A 24,228-nucleotide genomic window follows, 5' to 3' on the forward strand; every position below is an offset into this window, starting at 1 on the left:
TTTTGAAAATTGTCATGAAGCTATATAAAAGTTCACCCGCAGGTCTGCAAATGACTTCGAAATACATCAAAAAGTAAGATGGATGGATGGATAGGTAAGTGATAAAGCAAATCTTGTAAAATGTTAATTGTAAAATCTGGGTGGTGAGTGTGTGGGTGTTCTCTGTGGAATCCTTTCAATTTGTCTGCATGTGTAACATTTTTCATAATAAAATACTGGACATGAAAATTCATGCCTAGTTAACAAATGGTCCATCTGTAAAATCCCAATGAGAAATTCAATGTTGGGTTAAATGACTTGTGTCAAAAACTAGCTCACTTGGTGATATAACAGGGGGAAAATCATTATTTTTACCACAGGGTAGTTTCTAATCCCAGAATCTGGAGACCTGGGTCCTGCCTTGACCTTTATTTCTAACTAACATTGAAACTTTGGGAAATGATACCAGTGATGCTGATGGTGACTGTGGGCATGGCCAGGTTGGCAATGATGTAGTATCAGACACTGCATCTGGCACTTTACATACCTGTTTTCTCAAAATCATTTTACATATGAGGAAACTGAGGCTCTGAGAGGTGAACTAATCTGCCCAGAATTTCACAGCAAAAAACTGATGGGGGTGATTAAGTGTTTTTTTTTTTATCTTCATTTCTACTCAAGCATCTCTTATTGCTGTGAGTTCAGTTCCAATCTGCCACCAGCAAACAGTAAAACAGGCACACTTAATAATATAGGCATACAGGAACCAACCTGGATAATTTTCCCAATAAACCAAGGAACTGGCTGGAGCTTCATCTTTTTGATGTTCTCATTCAGCACTTCCAGAAAAACTTCATAGTCTGGCTTTGGAAGAACAACTCCAGGAAATAAATCTGATATAATTCCCTATTAACAAGAATTTAAGAAAAGGTGGAAAGGATAACATATCAGATATGTGATCTCAACATTTTCCCAAAATGAGATCTATAGACAGCAGACATCTTTGAAAAATTACAAACCTCTTTTCTTGCAGCAAAACTCATCCAAAATTACAAATGTCAACACTATCTGTAAAACATAATTTCTCTCCCAAATAATTTTAAAAGTCAGCAACTACTTAATGAGTCTTTCCTATCCTCCAGTTCTTGTGCTAGGAATGAACTGGCAAGGAAGACAGGCATTAAATTAATTACTAAATGAAAATGAGTACATCAGATAAAAACACCTATCCAAGCCCAACAACAAATATTATCCTAATAGTGAAGCCATTTTTATTAAAAATAAGGAAGTAGATAGAGATATTTGCTATCACCATTATTATTTAACATTTCGGGGGAGGTTATCAGGCAGCAGAGATGCTGGTTGGAGAAGACAGGGTGTCAGGAGATGGTGCCAAGGAGATTTCATCTTCAGAAGTTGAGCTTTGCTATTTGGCCAAGGTCCCAAACCTCTGCATACCTGAAACAGGGGGACATCTTGAGCTAAGAACTTGGCCAGGTTGACATCAAGCAAGGCCCGGAGCAGTAAGACACTTTCATTCTCGTCCGGATGCTTGAGCTTCAGGTTGCCTGCGGCGGTGAGCACAGACTTCACGGCGCGCATGCCATAGTCATAGTGGTGCTGGGAGGAGAGCTGTTCTGAGCACAGGCGGTAGGTCGCAACAATCTTCTGGGAGAGACTGGGAAGGCAAAGACATGTCTGCAGATCCCCAGCAAGGACCAGGTCCTGCTCAGCAGACATTCCCAGCATCCTGTCACCTGCCCCTTCAGAAACCAGGCTTGCCCATGGACTTGGGGGAGAAGGCCTATCATTTGAAAGTCTCCAGCGCTGGCCCACAAACACCTCCTCCGTGGGATCCTGTGTGCCATCCATGTGCTGTAGCCATGAGATTATAAGCAACCTGGGTCCCTGAACTGTCCCTAGGGGGAGAACTGCCCCTGATCACAAACACCTGTTTTGTATTTTCAGTGAGTGAAAATTAAGCTTTTGTTATGTGAAGCCATTGGGATTTGGAGGTCAGGGTTACCCTAACTAACATAACTTATGCACATTACCTTTATGGAGATCCTCGCTACAAAACTGATTTACTTTAAAAACAAAGACTTTGTGTTGTGCATCAGCACCTAGCACAGGGCTGGGCGTATGGTGGGTGGCTCAATGAAGGTTTGCTAATTGAATAAATAAGTGAATTGAATGGGCAAACCAATGCAATCCAGGTCTACTATAGAAAAAATAAACCTCAAATGACTGAGGCTGCCTCTTGGCCTAGGAAGAGTGATACATTCTACTGAGAATTTCTGCAGTCCCTTGGATTACAAACAAGGACACCCAGGCCACAAAGACACTGAGGGCTTTGTGGTGACATCTGTTGTAACAAAGTGTCAATTGATTGTGGCCAAGACAATGTAAAAGACAAACATAAAATTTGGAATAGACCATAAAAGCCATTTTACAATTATTATTCATAACTCTTGCACACAGACACTGATCTGTGTGTGTGTGTATTTTAGGAAACTGGGTAATACTTGAATGAAGATAACCCAATTGATTGAAGTCAATAAATGCTATATTGATAACAATTTAATTGTAAATCATACTATATTTTCATCTTCCATTTTGGAACAATTTCATGTTTTATAGTATTGCTTTAAGCCATTTAGTAATGTGGGTGTGGATGTGTTGGAGCAAGGGGTGGTGAAGGTATGAGTAGCTGCTTTCTTCAATAGGGGTCCAGGTGTATGTAAAGACAGAGGAGACCCTGTCCTGGGAATCTCGGCCATGTCCCAGTCAGAAATGAGATCAAGACCAAGGCAAGGGCTCTGTGCTCTCAGATCAGCCAGTGAGTGGAAGCAAGTTTCGCAAGTTTCTCTCTTTTCTTCCAATGGACAAACCACTTTGAAGTCACCATACAAAAAAACACTCTTTAAAGGCCTTTGGAACCCACTGGAAAACCAATGTTACATACCTTCTGGAGTCCAGAAACCCCATAGAGTAGAGGGAGATTTCTCCAATGAGGGCATAATCTGGCACCATCATGGCCACCGTCCGGAACAAGGCCTAGAAAAGAAACAACCAATCAGAACCTGAACACGTACAGTGTACATTGGGGCCAGCCACATACACAGAGGCAAAGGGAAGTAGCATGACCATCCAGGCTCCTCCAGTGACAATCAAGAAAGGAGGGCTGGAGGACAAGTTAATTCCAAGGGATCACCTTCGACAGACAGATCCACGGCTCCACCAAGCCCCCCACTGGCTCTGTCCAGGTACATGTGGGTCACATAAGGTCTCTCAGTGGTTGTGTGGAAGGTCCGAGGTGCTGGTATCCCAACAACACCTCATTCTCCTATGCCAAATGAGGACATCTCACAGTATCATTCAACTCTTGGAGCTTCCCTGTGTCCAATACGGACATCAAAATTTATTTAGAAATGCAGGGCCAATATGTATCAGAAGAATGCTGAAGTCAGACAGATCTTGATTTGAGTTATTGTTCTGCCACCTACTAGCTGTGGGCAAGTTATATAACCCCTGTAGACCTTAGTTTTTTTCATCTCAAAATAGACTAACAACTTTACCCTCTCCCAAGAGTTATCACAGAACGAATGATATACTGTAACGAAAGTGCTTACAAGAGTACTTAGGCTTAACCAGCTTAGTAATAAAGGGGGAGCTCCATGTGGTCCAGGCTGTGTTTACCAGAGCTCTCTGTTGGAAATTTGATGCTCTCTTTTAAGATTATTTATTTTGTTTGGCCTATAGTGACTTTTTTTTTCTATTGAGCCAGGATCTAAAAATCAGGAGATTTCATGTAAAAATACAAATTTCTGGTTTCTCCTGAAAAACCAAGAAGATGTGACAATCCCTGCTCAGTAATAACAGGTGGTCTGGAGCTAAAAGGTGGCTGCTGCCTCTAGATGGGGCATTTGTCAGAGTCCCTACCAAGCCTAGCTTGCTTCTCCGGTTTATATTACCGTCTGGCCCCTGTGGACAATTTAAATAGTGACCCTTGTTTGAACGTTCATTGCTTTCTGTTGCTTTCTGTTTGTCACTGGTTACTCTGTATGTGTTCCCCCTCTCCCAGGAGACTTTGCTGGGGAGGTGTTTGTATTGTGGGCCCAAGTACCATCTCGCTACCATCGACACGCCGCTATTACTTCTTACAGCTGAAAAATGCTACCTGGCCCTATTGCTGTGTTTTTCTGTGAGATCCCCTCTCCCCACTGGTGATTACCTCCAGGTGTTTCTATTCTACAAAGGATTTATACACGCTGACATTTACCTTGAGGTTATCTGGCAGCTCAGCCCTGCCAGCATATCCGGGGTTCATGGTGATGAAGACGGCACAGGTTGGGTTCAGAGAGAGCTCAGTGCCTTCAAAGATGAACGACTTTAGCTTCCGGATAATGGCTTGTTGGATGCTAAGAATCTGCTGAGCCACCACAGACAGCACTTCTACCTAGGGTAAGAATTCCTCGTTGATATACACACCTGCTCTGACAGCCACCCCTCTCTGCCAGCGTCCCCCTCACTCTCCTCACTCAACGAAAAAAAAAAGAACCCAATCACCTGGGAATTGAGAACATGAGGCCTTCATGTTCAAAATTAGGAGCATAATTTGAGGCTTCAGTAAAGAAAAAGAAAATTGGGGTGTGTGCCCGTGTGTGTGTGTGTGTGTAAATAGTTTCCATAGTATGTTATCTTTGTTTCAACACCTAGCATATTGCTTGACACACAGTAGGTATTCAGTGTATATTGGCTCAAATTGTATATTTATATTTCCTGATCTCCATTCCCTACCCAAATGGAATTAATCACCCACTCTTTTGTGATGCCTCTTTTGTATGACTACCATAGACTTTTTATCATATTCTATTTGTTTCATTTAATTTCTATTTCCCTTTACTAGATTGTAACAGTCTAGACAGCAAGCCCATTTCTTGCTCATCATTGTACCATGAATATATGCAGAGTACCTGATGTATAGTAGCTGTTCAATAAATTTTGGAATGGGTGAGTGAATGAATTAATATTATGGGAAGGTGGGGATATGTGTATAGAAAGGATTCTGTCTCCTTGGGCTGCTTTTGTTTAGTTTATTGAATACCTACTGTGTACAAGGGGCCACAGAAGAGACATACAGTCCTGTTATTAAGGAGCTGAAAGCCCAGAAAAAGGTCCCTCCATGTGCAACCCTTATGTGTTGTAGCCTAGAAACAGAGTTACCTCAATTCTGTTGAACTCGTCGAAGCAGGCCCATGCTCCTGCCTGGGCCAGCCCCTTGAAGAACTTCCCCATGGCTTTATAATCCAAACCATCTGAGCAGTTGAAGACCACACACTAGAAAGAGGGAGGATGTGGACACCATTCAGGATAGAGTCCATCACATCTGACTTATGCTGCACCATTAAACAGGGGCAGGGCTCCTCTCTTGTTCTGCTGGAGGAGCTGGGGCCCACGCTGCCTGTTACACTAAATCATCTTAAATTTCACGCTCGCTTCCCTAGACAGGGGTCCAGAGGAGGCCAGGAAGATAAGGTGGGGACAAATGGCATTTCCCATCTACCTACCTGCTTAGCCAAAGCTTTGGCCAGATCTTTGGTGGTTTCTGTCTTGCCTGTCCCAGCTGGACCCTCTGGAGCTCCCCCAAGGTTCAGCTTCAAAGCTCCCATCAATGTCCTAAGGGGAAGAAATCAGGACCTCAGTGCCTGAGTCCTAAGACACAGGGAAAAAAAAACCTGGCTTTTTGTTTATTTTGATTCATACAAGTAGTTTAAAATTTTACCCTGATTATATAACCAATACATCATCATTGTAAAAAATTCTATTTTACTCAGCACTGTAACCTCACAGTGCTTGGCACATGGGCAGCACCCATAAGCCTTTGTTTGAATAAATGAATGAATAAACACATGCATACTACATACATACCTGAATCAAATAAAAGTGAAAAATACTCATAAATTCTACATTCCAAAGATCACTTGTGCTAATGGAATAGTGAAAATAAATGTATTTCTCCCACTAGATCATGAACTCTTGAGTTCATGAACTGTTTTTAGTTCCATTTCATCTCTTCAGCAAGCTAACACAGTTCCTGGCATGTGATAGGTGCAAGATAAATGTTAAAAATGATGTGGTAACTGTGGTCCCACATTTTGTGCTATGAGTCTCTATGATTTTAGTTAACATGCCGTCTTGGAATTATCTGAATATATTTCCCCACCTCCGATAAGACTTAGGGTTCCTTGAGGTCATGCATGGTACATGGGAAAGTTCAAGAAATGGTTGTTGACTAATGAGTGGAATAAATGAATGAATGAAGAGGAAAATACACAGAACACAGAAAACAAGTGATTGAGGATTTTGAAAGAAGAAAATACTCTCAAGTGTTATTTTTACAATATGAAAAAAAAATCCATGGTTAGGAAATATGCAAAAGCGAAGAAAATCTAAACATCACAAAATTGACAAGTTCACAAAATCCATATTTCTAATGTTATGAATTCCATGGAAAGTGGTAAAGCACTTTGCTGAGCACAGAATGACCGTATCTGTTCATGAGACTGGTTGGCAGAGCTTAGAGACTCCTCACATGGGTCACTGACTTGGCCCCTTGTCTGACTTCTTGGCCATGGGGTCTCTAGGCACCATCGTGATTCCTGCCATTGGAGACCTTTCTACTTAAGTCCCGTGCCATGTTTACAGATGGGCACTGATATTCTGCTTGTTGGTTCAAATGTATTAATTTGCACCAGGACTCCTACTGAGTTCTCATTTCTAGTCTGAGAGCCTAGTTTCCATGCCCATCTTTGGGGCCATGCTGACTAAGGGCAAAATTTTTCAATTTGAGAATCTGAAATGTAGAGAATGAAGGTAACAAACCTGAGATGCCCCGGACCTTCCTCCCCGGAGTCTTTTTTCCCTCTGGAGTTCTCTATTCACCCCTCAGGCCTGGGAGCCCCAAGAATTTACCTGTAGCAGCGGTCGGTGAGGGGTGTAATCACCAGCCGGGGGGAGTTTCCCAGGTACTCATAGCCATACAAGGCTTCCGTAGTTATCATCTGCACCTGTACATTCTTTGCCTCCCAGTAGTACCGCAGCTGTGAGATCCACTGGAAATCATTCAGATTAGAAACCCCATCCTCAGATAACTTGGCCACCACATCACGGGCTGTTGGGACACAGACACCAGAAACAAACACATGCAGAACCATCAGAACTCTCCCATCTCCATAGAGTTCTCAGTTAGAAGAGGATTAAAAAAAAAATTTTTTTTGTAGCGCCAGGGTCTCACTACATTGTCCAGGCTGGTCTTGAACTTCTCCCTTCAAGCAATCCTCCCACCTTGGCCTCCTAAAGTGCTAGGATTACAGGTGTGAAGCACCACACCTGCCGCCCAGAAGAGGATGTTATTAAGGTCCTTCACTCTCCAGATAATTTTAGGTTCCACTACCCTCCTTGTCCACCCCCAACCTGCAGGCAGCAATATCTGTCAGAAGCTGGTATTTACTATCTACTAAAGAGCCAGGCAGAGAATCTGCTGCATTATCTTCTCTCAGACAGTAGAGCAGAAGTATTAAATGTGCATACTGTGAAATCAGACTGCCTAGGTTCAAATTCTAGTGCCACCATGAACCAGCTATGTTACTCTGGGCAAATTCCTCAATCTCTGTCCCTCAGTTTCATAATCTGTAAAATGGGGATAACATAGTACCTACATTATAGGTTCTATGCTATTATGAGTATTAAGTGAATATTATATATATATGCATATATATATACATATCTACATTTATGTACTTTAGATAGAGACAGAGATAGAGAGAAGTGTGCCTGTCATTTGAAAACATTAGGTAAGTATTAGCAACTGCTATCATTCCCAAACTCTTGGAGGACTGACCCAGAGGGCTTTGCAATATACAGTGGCCCCAAATGCTGTTATATACCCAATATGACCCTTTTGGCCCTGTTCCAGGCCTCTAGTATAGCTTGAGAGAATGCAGTCAGTGTAGTCTGATTTAGTTGGCAGGGGAAGGGAACACATGCATCCATGGTTAGATATATTCCTTCCATCTGTGGGCCTGAAAACCCAGCTGGGAGATACATTTCTAGTTTTATCCTTTTCTCTCATGGGATTGTAAGTCTAATTTAATTTTCTCACAGTGACAGGAGACTTGAGGTTGGAGAGTGGATATAGGTTTATGAGAACCATTAATTATTTTTTGTAACTCACAGGTAGAGAGCTATTAAGACCTCAGAGCTGGTATAGGAGGCTTAAAATTAGGATCTCAGAAACAACTTTGCACATGGATTCTTCCATAAGGCTACTGCCTCTCTGTGAGATAAGCCTTCTTTATTATAGTAAAACCCAAAACCCTGCAGAGAAGAGCCCTTGAAGAAGATTATACCAACAGCTCTTTCCTCCTTCCTGAGAAATTTAATTCCCCTCCAGGTTCTTGGGGGAACACACAGGGTAGCAGGAGGAGTAAGGGGAGTCTGTATGAGAGATCCAAGAAGAAAGTGAATTTCAAGGGATTGAGTTGGGGATGCCTTTGCTGTGGTGTGTGTGTGTGTGTGTGTGTGTGTGTGTGTGTGTGTGTGTGTGCGTGCATACGTGTGCATGCATGCTTGTGTTTGTGAACCCGATCACTTCACTCTGGGATACCTTGGGCAGTAACCACACACCTGCACCTATTATTCCCACAAGCTGGGTATGTGGCCATTGGAAGAGCACATTTTTCCTTCTCTCTCCTTATTTTATACTAGTCTACCTAAATGAAATCAGATTGAAATGAGCATCCACCTTGAGAGGAATAAGATGCCATGAAATGCCAGTAGGAAGCAGGGTGTGTGAGCAAGAGACTCTGTTCCCAGGCAACCAGCCTGGTCCAGCCCTAGTTTCCTTGGTGATGATGGAGTGAGGATGTGGGGGTGGTTTGTTTTATATAAAGTCCCCAATTCTTCTTCCTCCTCCTCCTCCTCCTCTTCCTCTTCTTTTATTTTTTTTTTAAAGAAAGACCTGGAAGGAATCATCTCTCACCACCCCTCCCTGCATCACTGCCCATTTCCAGTCCTTTGGGCTTAGAAGCAGACAGACATAGGAGCTTCTGCAGCTTACTAACTGTGTGCCTCTCTGCAAGTTATTTACCCCTGTAAGCCTCAGGTTCTTAATCTGTGAAATGTCTATGAAAATGAGATAATGTGTGTCAATCACTTAGCACAAAGCTTGGCACCCAGAGAGTATTCAAAACCAAGGAAATGATTCCAAGTTGTTGAAGCTCAGAAATGACTTTGGCCATCATCATTTCGGTAAGAGCCCTGCTTGGAGGGTTCCTGGAAGTAAGGTTGACGACGGGAAGGGAAACAAGGCAGAGATGCACCTAGCCCTTTGGCGTTGGCTTCTCTCCTCCAGCCACCTCCCGTAATCTCAGTTGGGAAAGCCTCTTCCTAATGGGGAAGGAAACTCTGAATCACTCCATTCAGGAGAACGGAGACAAGCAAGCACGGCTGCTATTCCTGGACAGCCAGTGACGCCAGGCAAAGTCTCCTTGCTTACCGTGGACGTCGATGACCGTGAGGGCCCCCAGAGTGAGCCGGGCTCCGCTGCTCAGCTTCCCTCGCACCAGCTGGACAATCTGTGCAATCTGATTGTTGCTCTTTTTCAGGAAATCCTGGCAGGGGCAGAGGAGGGGACAAGTGACGAAGCTGGATTCTCCTCTGGCAATCCCCATCTCAGGGAATGGCACCATCGACCCCCCGGTGGCCCAGGCCAGACTCCGGAGTGTCATCCCTCCAGCCTGTCTTTCCCCTGGGTGAATTCCAAATGCATTATGCTCACTGAAAGAGGCCAGATTTGGAAGGTTACATATTGCAAGATTTTAATTTTATGTTATTGTGGAAAAGGCAAAACTGTAGGAGCAGAAAACGGATTGGTAGGTAGCAGAGGCTTGGAGTAGCAAGAGGGGTTGAATACAAAGGGCATGAGGGAATTTTGGGAGGTGCTGTGGACCTTTCTAGATCTTTATTGTGATGGTGCTTACATGAACGCACGCATTTGTCAAAATTCAAAACCATATGCTACAAAGGGTGAATTTCACTATGCATAAATTATACAGTAAACCAGAATTAATGAAAAAAATCTGAAACTGTGAGATTAGAGGAGACAAAGGAGATATGAAAACAAAATGCAACATGTAATTTTAGATTGGATCCTGGACGAGAAAAGCTTTTTTATGTCTCCCACTAGACTACAAATCCAGAGGACAGGGACTATGTCTGTCTCTTTCACCTCTAATTCCTTTTGCCTAGTAGCAGCCCAGCAGAGACCAGATGCCAAACCAGGATTTGCTAAGTGAATGACAAGTGGATGGATGGATGGATGGTTATCCTGCGCCAACACCTGCTTCCTTTGGGATTCCGAGGCACATCACTCAACACACACGCACTCCAGGGCTTGGGTGTGTGATGGGAAATATTCTCCCTATCTGTGGGTAGAAAACTGGGGCACAGAGATACAGTCACAAAAGTCAGAAGTTTTTAGAGTTTCTAAAGTTTGAAATGATGTACATGAATGCAGTCTGCAAGTGTACAATACAATATATCTATTAGGAATTCTCAACATGGAATCTGTATCAATTTGAAACTTGGCCAAATATTAATGTTCTAATTTTAAAATATAAAGCAAAATACTGTAAATTAAAATATATTTTGGTCCACAGCCAATCTTCTATGGGGGAATAACAGGAGGTCTGATGAGATAATCATGGGAAAGTACGCCACAGTAGAAAGTTTGGGAATGGAGTCATCATTCATTCATTCAACAGACATTTATTGAGCACCTACCATGTGCTCAGCACTGCGATCACCCCTGGAGATAGAATAGTGAGCAAAACAGACATAGCCTCTTCCCTGTAGGGTTTATAGCCCCACATGTAAGTACTGAATAATTTACCGCAATCTTGTTTGACCCTCCCACAATACGATGACGTGATACAACAAGGAGACTGAGACTCAGGTTAAGTTGCTCCCAGACATGTGCTAACAAGTGGGATGTGTCAGCATTTGAACTCAAGTCCCCCTAGGTCCTGTACTCTTAAGTACTGGTGTCAACTGACTGCAAACACACGTGTTTGGATCTGAGCATAACCAGGCACTTGAGCGCACTTGCTCACAAGAGAAAGCTGAAGGAAGGGCTGGGGGCAGATTCATTTGGGACTGGGAGTGGTGAGCAGGGGGCAGTAGTGGAGGAGGAGAGGAAAATGGTGGCCCCTCAGCCTACGAAGAAAACAAGAGGTGTCTGTTGGTGGAAATTCTGCCAGGTTGATTCATGGAAGCCAAGCATGATAAGACTTAGAATCCTGCAGCCCCAAATCTCTGTCTAGCATGGGCTGTGGTAGGTCTTGCACTATAGAACTCCAAGACAGCCCCAATTTAAAATTCCTCATCCTACTGTCCTCATGAGAACCCTGACTTCTGTGATGCTATGGGTCCAAACTATTTTTTTTAAACATGGCTACTCTAATTTTACATCATTCAGACCCTAACTGATGCTCTTATCTCCTCTACAAGCTTCATGGCAGGCTCACTTACCGGTAGGGTATTTTCTACCAGGGCTTCAGACACCTCCTGGGTCCAAAAGATGGAGGAGACACAGATGACCACCTGGCCAGGCCACTGCAAGACCCAGTGATTACGAGGGACCTGGGAAAGTGCAGTGGGCTTATTATAGGATCAGTTCATCATGTATGGTTTAAACTGACTCTATAAAAACATGCCCCACCATCTCACCCCTTCAACAAAAACAAAATCCTCCTCCATCCTCAGATGCTACAAGGCTTGACATCTTTGGAATTACTGATTTATTCCTCCCTGGATTTTATGAAAAAGAAAAAAAAAATCACCAACAATCCCATCAACTTCTTGCATTTTTTTCATGCTCCCATCCAGCAATTTTTTACATAGTTATAATCAAGGTGATGTTTAGAGAGTACTTACTCATAACTATTTTTTAATTTTGTAATTTTTAATTTTTTTTTTTTTTTTGAGAGACAGGGTCTTGCTCTGTCACCCAGGCTAGAGTGCAGTGGCGTGATCACAGCTCACTGCAACCTCAAACTCCTGGACTCAAGGGATCCTCCTGCCTCAGCCTCCCAAAGTGCTAGGATTACAGGTGTGAGCCACTGTGCCCCACATAACTACTCTTTTAAATGGCTATATATTATTGCAGTGCTGGGCCACAGTTTCCTAAGCCAACACCCCTCCTCCTTTTTTTTTCTTAAACTATAGGTCAGGAGTGGGAAAACTATGTAAATAAATACATAGTTTTTTTGTAAATAAAGTTGTATCAAAACACAGCCATGCCCATCATTTACACATTGTCTATGCTGCTTTTGCATTACAAGGGCAAAGCTACAGTAACCATTCTACTATACATATGTATCTTAAAACTATGTTGTATATCTTAAACATACACAATACAATTTATTTAAAAAAAAATAGATGCAATGGGAGTGTGGCCCACAATGCTACATATTTACTATCTGGCCCTTTACAGAAAAAGTTTGCTGACTCTTGCTATAGATTCAATTGCATGACATAATTTCATACTGGTAGCATTTTTCTTTAATGTTTGATTTAGAACATGTCATAGGAAAAAGGATTGACCTTTCATTTTACGATACAAATATTACTGCAAGGGACAGCAGGGTCAGTCCCCAATACTTTAGTGTGAAGGTGTTAACTGAATATTGTTTTGTTCTATGGAAAAGGTCTGGGAATGGGAATGGGAGCCTGAAAGTAACAAAGGGCACATGAAGCAGAGGGGACAAAAGTTAGTATCAGTAACGTGATCTTGCAAGAGGCTGGCTGAAGAGTTATCAGGACAGGTTATTTTCTCTCTGGCCTTACGCCATACTTGTTCCCCCAAACCTTTGGGCATTTAATGAGTTAGGCCATTCGGGGCATCTGCAACATAAATGAATGCTCAACTGGAAGGGACTCTAAATTGACCTCACACCATCAATTCCATTTGACAGAAAGGAGAATTGAGGCCAACCCTCTTCTCTTGGATCACTTGCTTCTAACTGCAAACGTTTCACCAGAAATATGTTCATTGCCCCAGGATTTAGAGGTAAAGGCAAGACAGGCACAGACAGGTGGGTTTTGGTAGAAGGCAGAGGCCAAATTGAACAGATTCATTTAACCTTCTTCCCAAAGTTCCTTGTACTATAGCAGCGCCCTGGCATGTGAACCCCAATTCACATTTACCTTGACATATGCTTCAATCCCAAGTTCAATGACTTCCCGCAGACTGGCAAGCATCATCTGCTCCACCTGCTGAAGCCACTTCTCTACCATGCCCTGTGGGGCAAGGACAGACAGAAGCCGCAGCGTCAGTTCAAGCCCAGAGAGAATTGTGGGCAGAACCAGCTTTCCCTCTGGACAAGGCTGGAGGGAGGCCAAAGGCTCTTTGGCTTGACATCTCTTCAAGCCAATATTCTTTAACCCTTTGCTTTACATTTATTTCCTGTATTCTCAGAGGTGTACTCCTTCTAAATGGGCAATGGAGAATTTTTATAATATACATTTCTTTCATGTCATTTTCTGAAACAGACAACTTCTTGGGAGGCAAGTGAAACATGTACAGTTTGGTTAATAAAACAAATTGTTCCTTGTAAATGAATAGTTCGGATTCATGCATTATTGCAGTGCTTCCCAAACTCTGCTATGGAGATCTTTAAAAAATACGGATGCTTGATTGCCACCCCCAGGCTTTCTGGTTTAGTTAGTATGGATGCAGTCTGGCCATTTGGATTTTGATTAACGCTCCACAGGTAATTCAAATATGCAGCAAATTATTCAGTTTTAGAATTTCAGTTAACTGTAGCTATTTGACTTCAGGTGCTTGTAAGCTAGCTGGTGTCTGAGTTGGTAATGTGACTCCTGGTTGTTGCAATTTATATGCATGGGTGGCAAAAACAGTCAACAAAAGGAGGCCAAGAGTCCTTGTCTATTTCCACTTGAGGGTGTGTCATGCTTAGTAATTTACATTTTACTAATTATATAAGGACATATGTATGAAAACATGAGTTAAGTAGCATCATCTTTCATTGAGTCCATGATGTTTTATTGACCTTTAAAAACAAGTGCCCCAGGAGTACTACTCAGCCACAAAAAACAATGGTGAACTAATACCTCTTGTACTATCCCGGATGGAGCTAAAGCCCATTCTGTTAAGTGAAGTATCACAAGAATAGAAAAACAAGCACCACATGCACTCACCACCAAATTGGTACTAATTGATCAACACTTATGTGCACATATGGAAGTAACATTCATTGGGCAGGTGGGAGGCAGGAGGAGGCCACGGGTATATTCATATCTAAGGAGTGCGCACTGTCTGGGGCATGGGCACTCTTGTAGCTCTAACTCGGGTGGGGCAAAGGCAATATACATAACCTAAACGTTTGTACCCCAATAATCTTCAGAAATTAAAAAGGTAAAAAAAAAGAAAACAAACAAATCAAGTGCCTCAGGAAGCTGTCTGTCTGACTGAATCACTTTTTTTTTTTTATTTCAGCTCATCATGGGGGTACATAAGTTCAGGTCATATACATTGTCCATGTCCCGCCCATCCCCCCGAGTCAGAGTCCCAGGCCCGTCCGTTCTTTCTCCAGACAGTGCGCCTGGCACTCATCATGTAGTCATACCTCCATCCCCTCCCCCCCCACCTCCCCGGGTCTGCACCTTCAAGCATGACCATTCCCCAGACGGTGCGCAACGCACTCGCCATGTAGGCATACACCCATCCCCTCCCCCCACCCCCCATCCCAGTCTGATATCCAATTGGTATCCTTCCCTGATGTACATTTAGGTGATGATCAGGGAAACCAGTTTTCTGGTGAGTACATGTGATGCTTGTTTTTCCATTCTTTGGATACTTCACTTAATATAATGGGTTCCAGCTCTCTCCAGGAGAACCAAAGAGATGTCGTATCATCGTTATTTCTTATAGCTGAGTAGTACTCCATGGTATACATATACCACAGTTTACTAATCCATTCGTGGATTGATGGGCACTTGGGTTGTTTCCACATCTTTGCGATTGTGAATTGTGCTGCTATAAACATTCGGGTACAGGTGTCTTTGTTAAAGAATGACTTTTGTTCTTCTGGGTATATGCCCAATAATGGGATTGCTGGATCAAATGGTAGGTCTACTTGAATCTGTTTAAGGTATCTCCATATTGCTTTCCATAGGGGTTGCACTAGTTTGCACTGACTGAATCACTTTTAACTGGACTCTGCACATTGAGATCTAAACAGCATCAGTTGTTTAGATCTGATTCTTGCTTCTGCCTCTACATCAAGTTTGTTTAAAATCCTTCCACCAACTTAGTATGTCATGTGGATTGCAGTATAATCCCAAGCTTAGAGATTGGTAAACTGAGACTCAGAAAGATTAACTTCCCCACTACCAATTGTTAAGCTGAGGAACTCAAATGTTCCTCCATATCCAGGAAGTCTGGAACTAGAGTCCTAATGCTCAACCAATGTTTTCTGCCTCTCTCTGGTTTGCTCTGTTAGGGAAGAAAGAACCAAAGATGGGTAAGGGGAGTTACTTTGGCATTAGCTGGGTAGATTTTCTGTATGAATGGAACAGTTTCTTTTTCTGAGCTGATCATGCCCACAATTTCCAGACTGTCTGTAAACTCCAGCTTGGCAATTCCTTCAAAGCACTTCTTCAAGTGTGGCTGCACTCGGAGGGGGTCCTTTGTCTCAGACAAGATCTCCAGCAGCTCATCATTTGACAGGAAGAAGAACCTATTTCAAAGCAAAGGAAGATGATAACTGGAACCTCTTCTGAGAGCTTTTCTCCCCAACAGGTAGTTCACACCCAGGTGAATACCAGCTACATCCCAGGGTCTTCTCTGAGGCCCACTGTCCTTCACCATTTTTCATCTGAAGAGTAGAAGGTGGAGATTTTTTTTTTAAGAGATGGGGTCTCACTACGTTGCCCAGGCTGGACTCAAACTCTTGAGGTCAAGTGACCCCTCCTGCTTCAGCCTCCCAAGTAGCTGGAACTACAGGCATGTGATATTGCACCTGGCTTGGAGATGGTTTTGACTCTGATAGCAACAGGAAGAATGAAAGCTGGTGTATGTGAGTTTAATATGGTTGGGGGAGGGGTGCTACCAGTCAAAAGGAACCTGGATAGAGCAGTGGCTCTCAACTTTCACTGTACTTTATAATCACCTTGGGAGTTTATAAAAATTTCCAATGTCAAGGTTCCACTGCCCAGAGATTCTAATATAATTGATCTAGGGGGAGGTCTGGGAAAATTTGTTTTTTTAAAAATTCCAAGTGATTCAAATGTGCAGTCAGTCTTGAGAACCACTTGGTAGGAAGAGAGAGAGAAGACTTCCTTGTCTTTCCTTCTCTCCAGGCAGGCCAGAAAATGTCACAGGTGTGATATAAGAAAGTGAATGGTAATAATGGGCCTGTTTATATGCAGAGGCCTCTACCATCTTTTACATTAGAGATAAGACAAATTCATCTCTTGCTCAGGTCCTAAAAGTAGCAACAAACCTTCAGAAAATGTTCGATGTACAAATTCCTATTATGACCATCAGGACAGAAGTTCTAGTAATATAATGGAGGGACCATGTGATTATGGTCTTCACTGACTACAGTGGATTACAAAACTGGCCACAATATTTATACCTCCTCTCATCAAGTAGTGGAGTCTATTTTCATATTTCTTGAACCTGAGCTGGCTCTATGTCTTGCTTTGGCCAATAGCATGTAGTGAATATGAGTTTGTGCAAATTCCAAGCCTAGACTTCCACTCTTGCTGCTTTTGGGAACCCTGTGACCACCACTCTGTGAATAAACCCAGGCTAGCCTTCTAGAGGATGAAAGACATGTGGCTCAACTACCTGTTGCCCCAGACAACAGGAAGTCAACCACCAGATAAGTGATGGAGGCCATCAACTGCCAGCTGACTGCAGTTACATGAGTGAGCCAGAAGAACCACCCAGCTCAGCCCAGCTCCATCTGCCAACTCACAGAACGGAGAGCTAAACATATGGTTGTTGTTTTACACTTCTAAGATTTGGGGTGGTTTGTTATGTAGCAAAGCAAACTATTAATAATACACTGGATCTGTAGTGTTGAGCAGATAGGAAGAGTTCAACAATTATTTGTTGGCTGACTGACTAACCAATATCTAACAAAGATGTCTTAATGATTTCTTCCACTCCCAAGGGAAATTCAAGTGGGTGGTCTCTATGGATTTACATTGCCTTTGTCTCTATCATATGTGATAATAAATAAGGCTCAATGGCCATAAGAGTAATAATAATACATTTGTATAATTTTAAATTAAAATCATTATTTAGTGTTCTATATTTTCAAGATAAAATCAATTTAAATTATGTGACTATCAACATTTTCAAAGTATTTGCTTAGTGCTTAATTTTATTTTATAAAAATGTATAAAGAAATATTGGGGTGTATGTGTTTAACTTAGGGAGAAAATGTGGCTCAAAGAAGTTAAATGACTGAGTACCTTATCTAGACTTTTTGAATTTGAATTCTAGCTTGGCCATCTACCAGTCTTGTGTCTTTGGGCAAATTATTATTTTCTTATTTGTGAAATGGGGTCAATAATACTCCCAATTCCTCCTTATTATTGTGAGGATCAAATAAATCAATAAATTTAAAGCTCTTACAGCAGGGTCCTGGCATAAGGTAAGTGCTATATAAGTCCTGGTTATTCATATTTTTATTAGGAATAACAGTAGTGGGTTCAGAACTAGAAGCCCAAACTTCAAGTGTTTTCTGAGTTTAATCTTTTCCCAAGTTTTGTGCTTCCAAATTAGGGTTTCTTACACTATTTGTGTTGTTTAATACAGAAGTCATTAGCCACAGGTGGCTATTTATATTTTTAAAAATATTAAATAAATTAAAAATTTGGCTTTCTCACAGTAGCCACAATTCAAGTGCAAGAGCCACCTGTGGTTAATGGCTGTTGTATTGGACAGCACAGATGTAGAACATTCCTATCACTACAGAAAGTTCTATTGGACAATGCTACACTGGATACCAAAGACATTTCTGAATTCCAGTCAAATCACTTTTTTTTTTTTTTTGGCTGAGAGCAGGGAACTAACTTTGTCTCCATAAAAGGGAACACTAAAATTTACTTTTCTTAAAGAAAAATCGGGATCAACATACTAATTGGAGTCAAACAACATGGAGTGACCATCTGTGTGGAATTAGACATGGATGGATTATCCGGAGACAGAACCCTTCTTTCTGGACCCAGCCCTCTAAAGCTACCTTGACTTTTACGCAGAAGAACATTGGTTCTTGTGGGGGGAAAAGGAGTCAAATATTTATAAACATACCTACCAAAAACTACAAAATTTGATGGTAAAAAAATGTAGCTGACAATTCTTAATCACACAGTCTAGGTGCTAAATGTTTTACAAGCATGAGCTCATTGATCTGCACAACAAATATATGAAGTAGAGGGTCCCAGTGTTACAGTGGAGAACCTGAAGCTTGGATAGGTTTGCTGGAGGTCTCAAGACTAATACGTGGAAAAGCTGAGACTCCAAAGAGGTTCTGTTTAATTCCAAAGACTGGGCTCATAATCGTGACTACCATATGCCTTTAACTGGGAGAAACAACAATGCGGGTTGACCAAGTGTAGATTTGATCCCCACTGGTGTCCATTCAACCTCCTGCTAAATAATGACCATGAAGACAGGCCTTATTCCTGAAAGCTATCTCTTGGAGAATGGAGAATCAGGAAAGAATATGGCATAGATTGGTGGAAGCCAACTCTCAGTGTGCAAAATGTAATTCCACCTATAAATGGGTCAAGAGGGTGATTCCAAATAAAAGAACAATACTAGATACCTGGGGAAAAATAGTCTCTTCTTCTCCAGGTAATCATTCAGCCCCTTCTGGATGTCCTCCAACAGAAGGTTGGCTTCTTGAAGCTTCTCAGTCATCCGTGGCTGGTCTGCTGCTACCAGAACCCTGCTGTCTTTCACCTGGGTTCCATCAAAAAAGGTGAGCATCATCGTGGGAACTGACCAAGTTCTGAGATTGGTCATTGTCATGAATGTGTGACCAGCCCATCAACTAACAGTGCCTCCTGCCCAGCTAACTGTATGCTAATCTCCCTCCTAACTTTTGACATTAGAAAAAGATAAAAAAAAATATTGAATTTGCAAAAATCAAGTTCATTTACAAGTTTCCAGGAATGTGACTAAAATGCACAAAGAGGAAACATTTGTATGGCATCCCACATTCCTGCTGGTGATACTTACTAGGGGATAAAAACTTACCGCTTGGGACATGAGTGATTTCCAGTAACCATCAACAATGGCAAATTTCCTGCCCTCTTCTGGCATCTGGGCTATGATGTCCTCTGAACTGAAAATCGGTTCCAGGTATAGCCAGGTGGCTTGGCACTTCAACCAGGCATTCAAATTTTCCTGCACTCGAACTAGCTTTTCTTCCCATTTCTGTGAATTCAGCATTTCAAATCTGAATCACTAACCTGCCACTCTGCAGCACAGGCCCATGGACTAACCAAATGGATGGATTTATTCATTCATTCACTTGCTTAACCAAATACTTATTGAGTGCCCCCTGTGTTCTGGTCACTGTTTCAGGCAACGTGGCTATAGCAATGAATGAAACAAATGAGAGTCCTTGTCCTGATGGAGCTCACATTCTAGTGGAATAATAATAGTTATAATGCTTATTCTGTGACAAGTAGATGGTCTGAGTGCTTTATGTATATAAAACCATTTTAATCCAATAGCCTTATGAGGTAGATGTTACTAGAAATCTCACTTTACAGATGCAGAAAGGGAGACATAACAAACAGTTCAAGTAACTTGTCCAAAGTCACACAACTAACAAGGGGCTTGTGCTAGGATTTGGGCCAGGCAGTCTGGCTCCAGAGACTATTCCTTTAGCTTATGCCACCTCTGCAAACAGTGAGCATAGGAGGCCAAACCCTTACCCTCAGGTGGTTTGCAGTCTAGATTACTACCGCTCATAAGATACTTTCCAAATGTATGTTTATTTGGTGCATTCGGATCTTCTCTTTTGGCAGACAGTTTGCAAAGGCTCAGCATGCCATATACTTACTTGGATGGTCATTGCTTTCAGTCTTGTGTTATTTGTTTTCCAATCGGGAGAAAGTGAGTTTCGTTGTTAACTGAACTTGAAAACCTTCCCCCTCCTCTGAGGAACCCAGAGCTAATGGGACGTCACAAAACATTCAACCTCACTTGCTCTTACCCGGCATTCTGCTTCTATTGGTTTGATGAATGGGGAGCCACACATGGTCTGGGTCTTTATCACATGATCATCGAGTAGCAGTTGAATGTCATCCACTGCACACAAGATGCTCGTACCCTGCAAATAAAGAAGACCCATCCTATCAAAATCCTGAGACACGTCTCCCTGCCACCCCCCCCCCCCATTTTTCATGCTGATCCCGAAGGCCTCCTAGCTCAGAACTCCACTCCAGTAGGATAGGAATCTATGTTTTGCAAGGGGTGGCATTTCTACTTTCTCCCTTGAAAATGTTCTTAAAGACACTGTCCACCTCCCTTGCAGAAATCAAATACAGTGTAACCCCAGACCCGCAGTTAAGCATCTGTTGGGGAGGAAGACGCTGCCCACTTCTCTGTGTTCCTGCTTCTCTTTCCACCTGCTTTCTGGGCTCTCCTCTCTCTTGGGTAGGAGGATCAGCTGCTAACCTGGCTGCTTACGCCTAGACCCTCAGTGCCCAAACCATGCACTGACATGTCCCAGGGCACGGCAGCCAACTCAGAGTAAACAATTGTAGTTATTTAAAAATAAAACACCAATATTGCTTTTTCTTTCAATTTATATATATAATTTTTTTTCAAACATCTGCTAAGTTGATAGGACATAAATCCTTATTAAGTTGTTTGGACCTCATTACTTCACACACAAAGCTATCAGGTATTTCTTTTGGCCAGCTGGACTGAGACTCACAGTGTCCCTGTACTTCACGAAGTTGAACGTCATGTTAACCCAGTCTGACTTCATTTTCTCCATGTTTTTCTCCAGGGAATATTCCTTACTGGCAGCGGCACCAACGGGCTCCAGTCTAAAGAGAGAACATAGCAACAGTAACGGTAACAGGAGGTGGCAGAGAAAACACATCAAAGGAGGAATTTCAGCTCAGTCTTAGGAGAATTTCAAAAAGCCCTTAATTTTACCAAAATGTTTACTATCCTAACTCTAAGATTTGCCAGCTACCTCCAATGCTTCGCAGAGTTTCTCACCCTCAGCACTGTTGACTTTTTGGGCTGTGTTATGGGTTGAATATTGCCCACCCCCTAAATTCATATGTTGAAGTTCTAACCCTCAGTACCTCAGACTGTGACTCTAGTTGAAGAAAGGACCTTAATAGAGGTAATCAAGTTAAATGAGGTCATGAGGGTGGGCCCTAGTCCAATATGACTGGTGTCCTTAGAGGAAGAAGAGATGAGGACTCAGACACACAAGGAGGAGATGGCTGTCTGCAAGCCGAGGAGAGAGGCCTCAGAAGAAACCAACCCTACCAACAACTTGGTCTTGAACTTCAAGCCTCCAGAATTATGAGAAAATAAATTTCTGTTGTGTAAGCCAGTCTGTGGTACTTTGTAATAGCAGCCTGTTAAACAAAAATTACGGGAGGTCATCGTTTTGGATTGAGCTCCTGCACTAGGTCCCGACAGACCAGACCAAACCCAAACAGAGTCACTCACACTAAATGCTCACAATCAAAGTGAAACTTTAAGGAAGCAGATAGATCCCAAAACAGAGCAGTGTTTCCTGAAAACAGGAGATTCCAGTCTACCTGAATCAGCAAATAAGGAAGTCCCCTCTGCTTTAACCCTTACAAAAAAAGCAACCTGATGTTAACCAATCATGTTTTCCCCCCTATTGTTCTGTTTCCTGGTTCCCACCTTACAAAACCCACTGTTCTGCTATTGCCCAGTGGGAGCTCTCATTCTATTTTGTAGAATGGAGGCTGCCGTGATTCATGAATAACAAATAAAAGCCAATTGGAACTATAACTAAATTTGTTGCAATTTTATCTTGTGACAAGCTATATTGCAAGGGCTCAGTAGCCACATGTGGCCAGTGGCTCCCACACTGGATAGCGCTGACCTGGAGGATTTGTTAAAATGCAAATTGCAGGGCCCACCCCAATCATTAGCTCTATAGCCAAAAATGGAAGCTTCTCCAGTAGCTAGACAGCTGAAGTGGAGGTTATTAAATAGTCTTAAGTCACCCTAAACCAGAAGGAAAATAAAAACGGCCTGATATGAGCCCAGTCTGTGGTAACTCACAGATCCTTTGACCAAAAAATTTCCTGAAGGAAGGGATAAGCCTTACTTGTCAATGAATTTCCCGAATCCAAATTCCAGCATATTTGAAAGGCAAGTCGTTTCAGTGGGCTTTATTTCATAGCCGACAATCTCACTGATCTGCAAAGAAAAAACAAGTGTTTATTGTCCAAGGCGGTGCTGTCCAACAACAGAGCTTTGACAATGGAGATGTTCTTTATCCGTGCAGTCTGACAGAGTAGCCACTGGCCGCACCACAGGTGGCTGTTGAGCATGGGAAGTGTGGCTGATGTGACTGAGAAACTGATTTTTTAAATTTTATTTAATTTTAATTAATGTAATGACATAGCCACATGTACTTAGTGGCTATTGGATTGGATAGCGCAGGTCAGCTGGGGGTTGATCTCCCCATCAGTTTGTGAGCACCTTGAGAGCTGGTACTGGGTCTGGGTTTTGTTTTTTTTCTTTTTGTGCTTCCAGGGCTTAGTGCAAAGCCTGGTCTATATAATACAAGCTTCAGTCAACATTTGCTGAGTAAAGGAAGAAAAACATGGGATAGGCAGACTCCCAAATTCTGTGCTCTGAGAAGCTGGGAAGGAGGAAGGGCTCCCCCTTCAGTGTAACTCCCTTTCTACCCCTTGTGCCTACTTGTTGGAAATCCCGCATCCCTCTGGTGTTAAATGTCACCCCAGGCTTATCTCTGAAGGTCTTAAGTGAAAGCTCTGGGGGGGGGGGGGCGGTTTGAAAACTTCTCAGGGACTGAAAGATCTGGGTATTACAAGGGTCCTGCATGCTGAAGAGGATGATTGAGGGGTAATGAGGCTCTATGAGAAATCACATATACTGCTCAGTGTTGTCTCTGCCTGGCCTCCATAGGACTAAACGATGCCAGAGCAGGAAGGGGCACGAAAGCCTGTCATGTTCTGCCTTACTTAGTCCTGAGTCCCTGGGGCTGGCCTTTAGTAGGCATCAGTATTTATGGAGTGAAAGAATGAATGAACCAGCTAACTCAATGCATTCCAGTCTGGGTTCTGAGGCCACCTGGAGGACTCCTAAGGTAATGGAAATAATAAAAGTAATTAACATTTGTTGAGGGCTTACTATATAGTAATAGGCAGTGTCTTAAGAGCTTTATATACTTATTTCATTCTCACAACACAGTGAGGAAGGTACTAATGTATTATTATTTCCATTTTACATATAAAGAAACTGAGATAAGGAAATAAAGTATTTTGTCCAAAACCACCCAGCTAATACTAATAAATGGCAGAATTGGGACTTGGATTCAATTCTGACTCCAAAGCTCTTATCTATGTCACTCTAGTGTCTCTTACTAGAGTAAGGTGTTTATGTACAGTTGTGCAGATTACACACTGCATAACTTGAGAAGGTACAATTCACACTGTAGTGCACAAAAATAGCATTCCCTGCAGCTGTGCAGTACACAGTCTGCACAACTGTTCCTGGTGCTCTCATTTATTTTCTTATACCTGAAAGAACAGCCTAGAATAACACACTGACTATCTCTGGGATTAAATGATAACATCTATAGAAAGCATTTGGCATAGTACTTGACTCAGAGATTGGTAGTTTTATTTTTTAAAATGTTTTTGTTAATTATAGAGATTGACAAGGCATCTGGTTCTGTAATTGCAAGAGCCTAGACCTACACTGTCCGATACGTAGCCACTAGGCCCTTTGTGACTTCAGAGCACTTGAAATGTGGCTGGTCTAAAATGAGATGTGCTATAATTGCAAAAACACACCACATTCCAAAGACTCAGTATGAAAAACGTAATGTGAAATGCCATTTTTATATTGATTACATAAATACATGAAAATATTTTGGA

The 24,228-nt window shown here is 42.3% G+C and overlaps 1 protein-coding gene across 1 annotated transcript in view; it reads right to left on the reverse strand.

The window, feature by feature from the left end:
• The window catches only part of DNAH3 (dynein axonemal heavy chain 3), a 123,366-nt gene that overhangs the window by 63,295 nt on the left and 35,843 nt on the right, over positions 1 to 24,228 (reverse strand). Inside the window, exons 20-35 of the mRNA XM_045542748.1 lie at positions 22,428 to 22,519; positions 21,036 to 21,150; positions 20,310 to 20,426; positions 19,343 to 19,522; positions 18,909 to 19,045; positions 15,602 to 15,803; positions 13,249 to 13,341; positions 11,572 to 11,682; positions 9,539 to 9,653; positions 6,955 to 7,153; positions 5,550 to 5,658; positions 5,206 to 5,319; positions 4,262 to 4,438; positions 2,945 to 3,036; positions 1,438 to 1,657; positions 751 to 885 (exon numbers count right to left, since the gene is read on the reverse strand). Of these exons, the coding sequence (XP_045398704.1) occupies positions 751 to 885; positions 1,438 to 1,657; positions 2,945 to 3,036; positions 4,262 to 4,438; positions 5,206 to 5,319; positions 5,550 to 5,658; positions 6,955 to 7,153; positions 9,539 to 9,653; positions 11,572 to 11,682; positions 13,249 to 13,341; positions 15,602 to 15,803; positions 18,909 to 19,045; positions 19,343 to 19,522; positions 20,310 to 20,426; positions 21,036 to 21,150; positions 22,428 to 22,519 (2,208 nt within the window). The remainder of the gene's footprint in view (positions 1 to 750; positions 886 to 1,437; positions 1,658 to 2,944; positions 3,037 to 4,261; positions 4,439 to 5,205; positions 5,320 to 5,549; positions 5,659 to 6,954; positions 7,154 to 9,538; positions 9,654 to 11,571; positions 11,683 to 13,248; positions 13,342 to 15,601; positions 15,804 to 18,908; positions 19,046 to 19,342; positions 19,523 to 20,309; positions 20,427 to 21,035; positions 21,151 to 22,427; positions 22,520 to 24,228) is intronic.

Source organism: Lemur catta, chromosome 2, assembly GCF_020740605.2.
Source record: "Lemur catta isolate mLemCat1 chromosome 2, mLemCat1.pri, whole genome shotgun sequence".
NCBI classification, from domain to species: Eukaryota; Metazoa; Chordata; class Mammalia; order Primates; family Lemuridae; genus Lemur; species Lemur catta.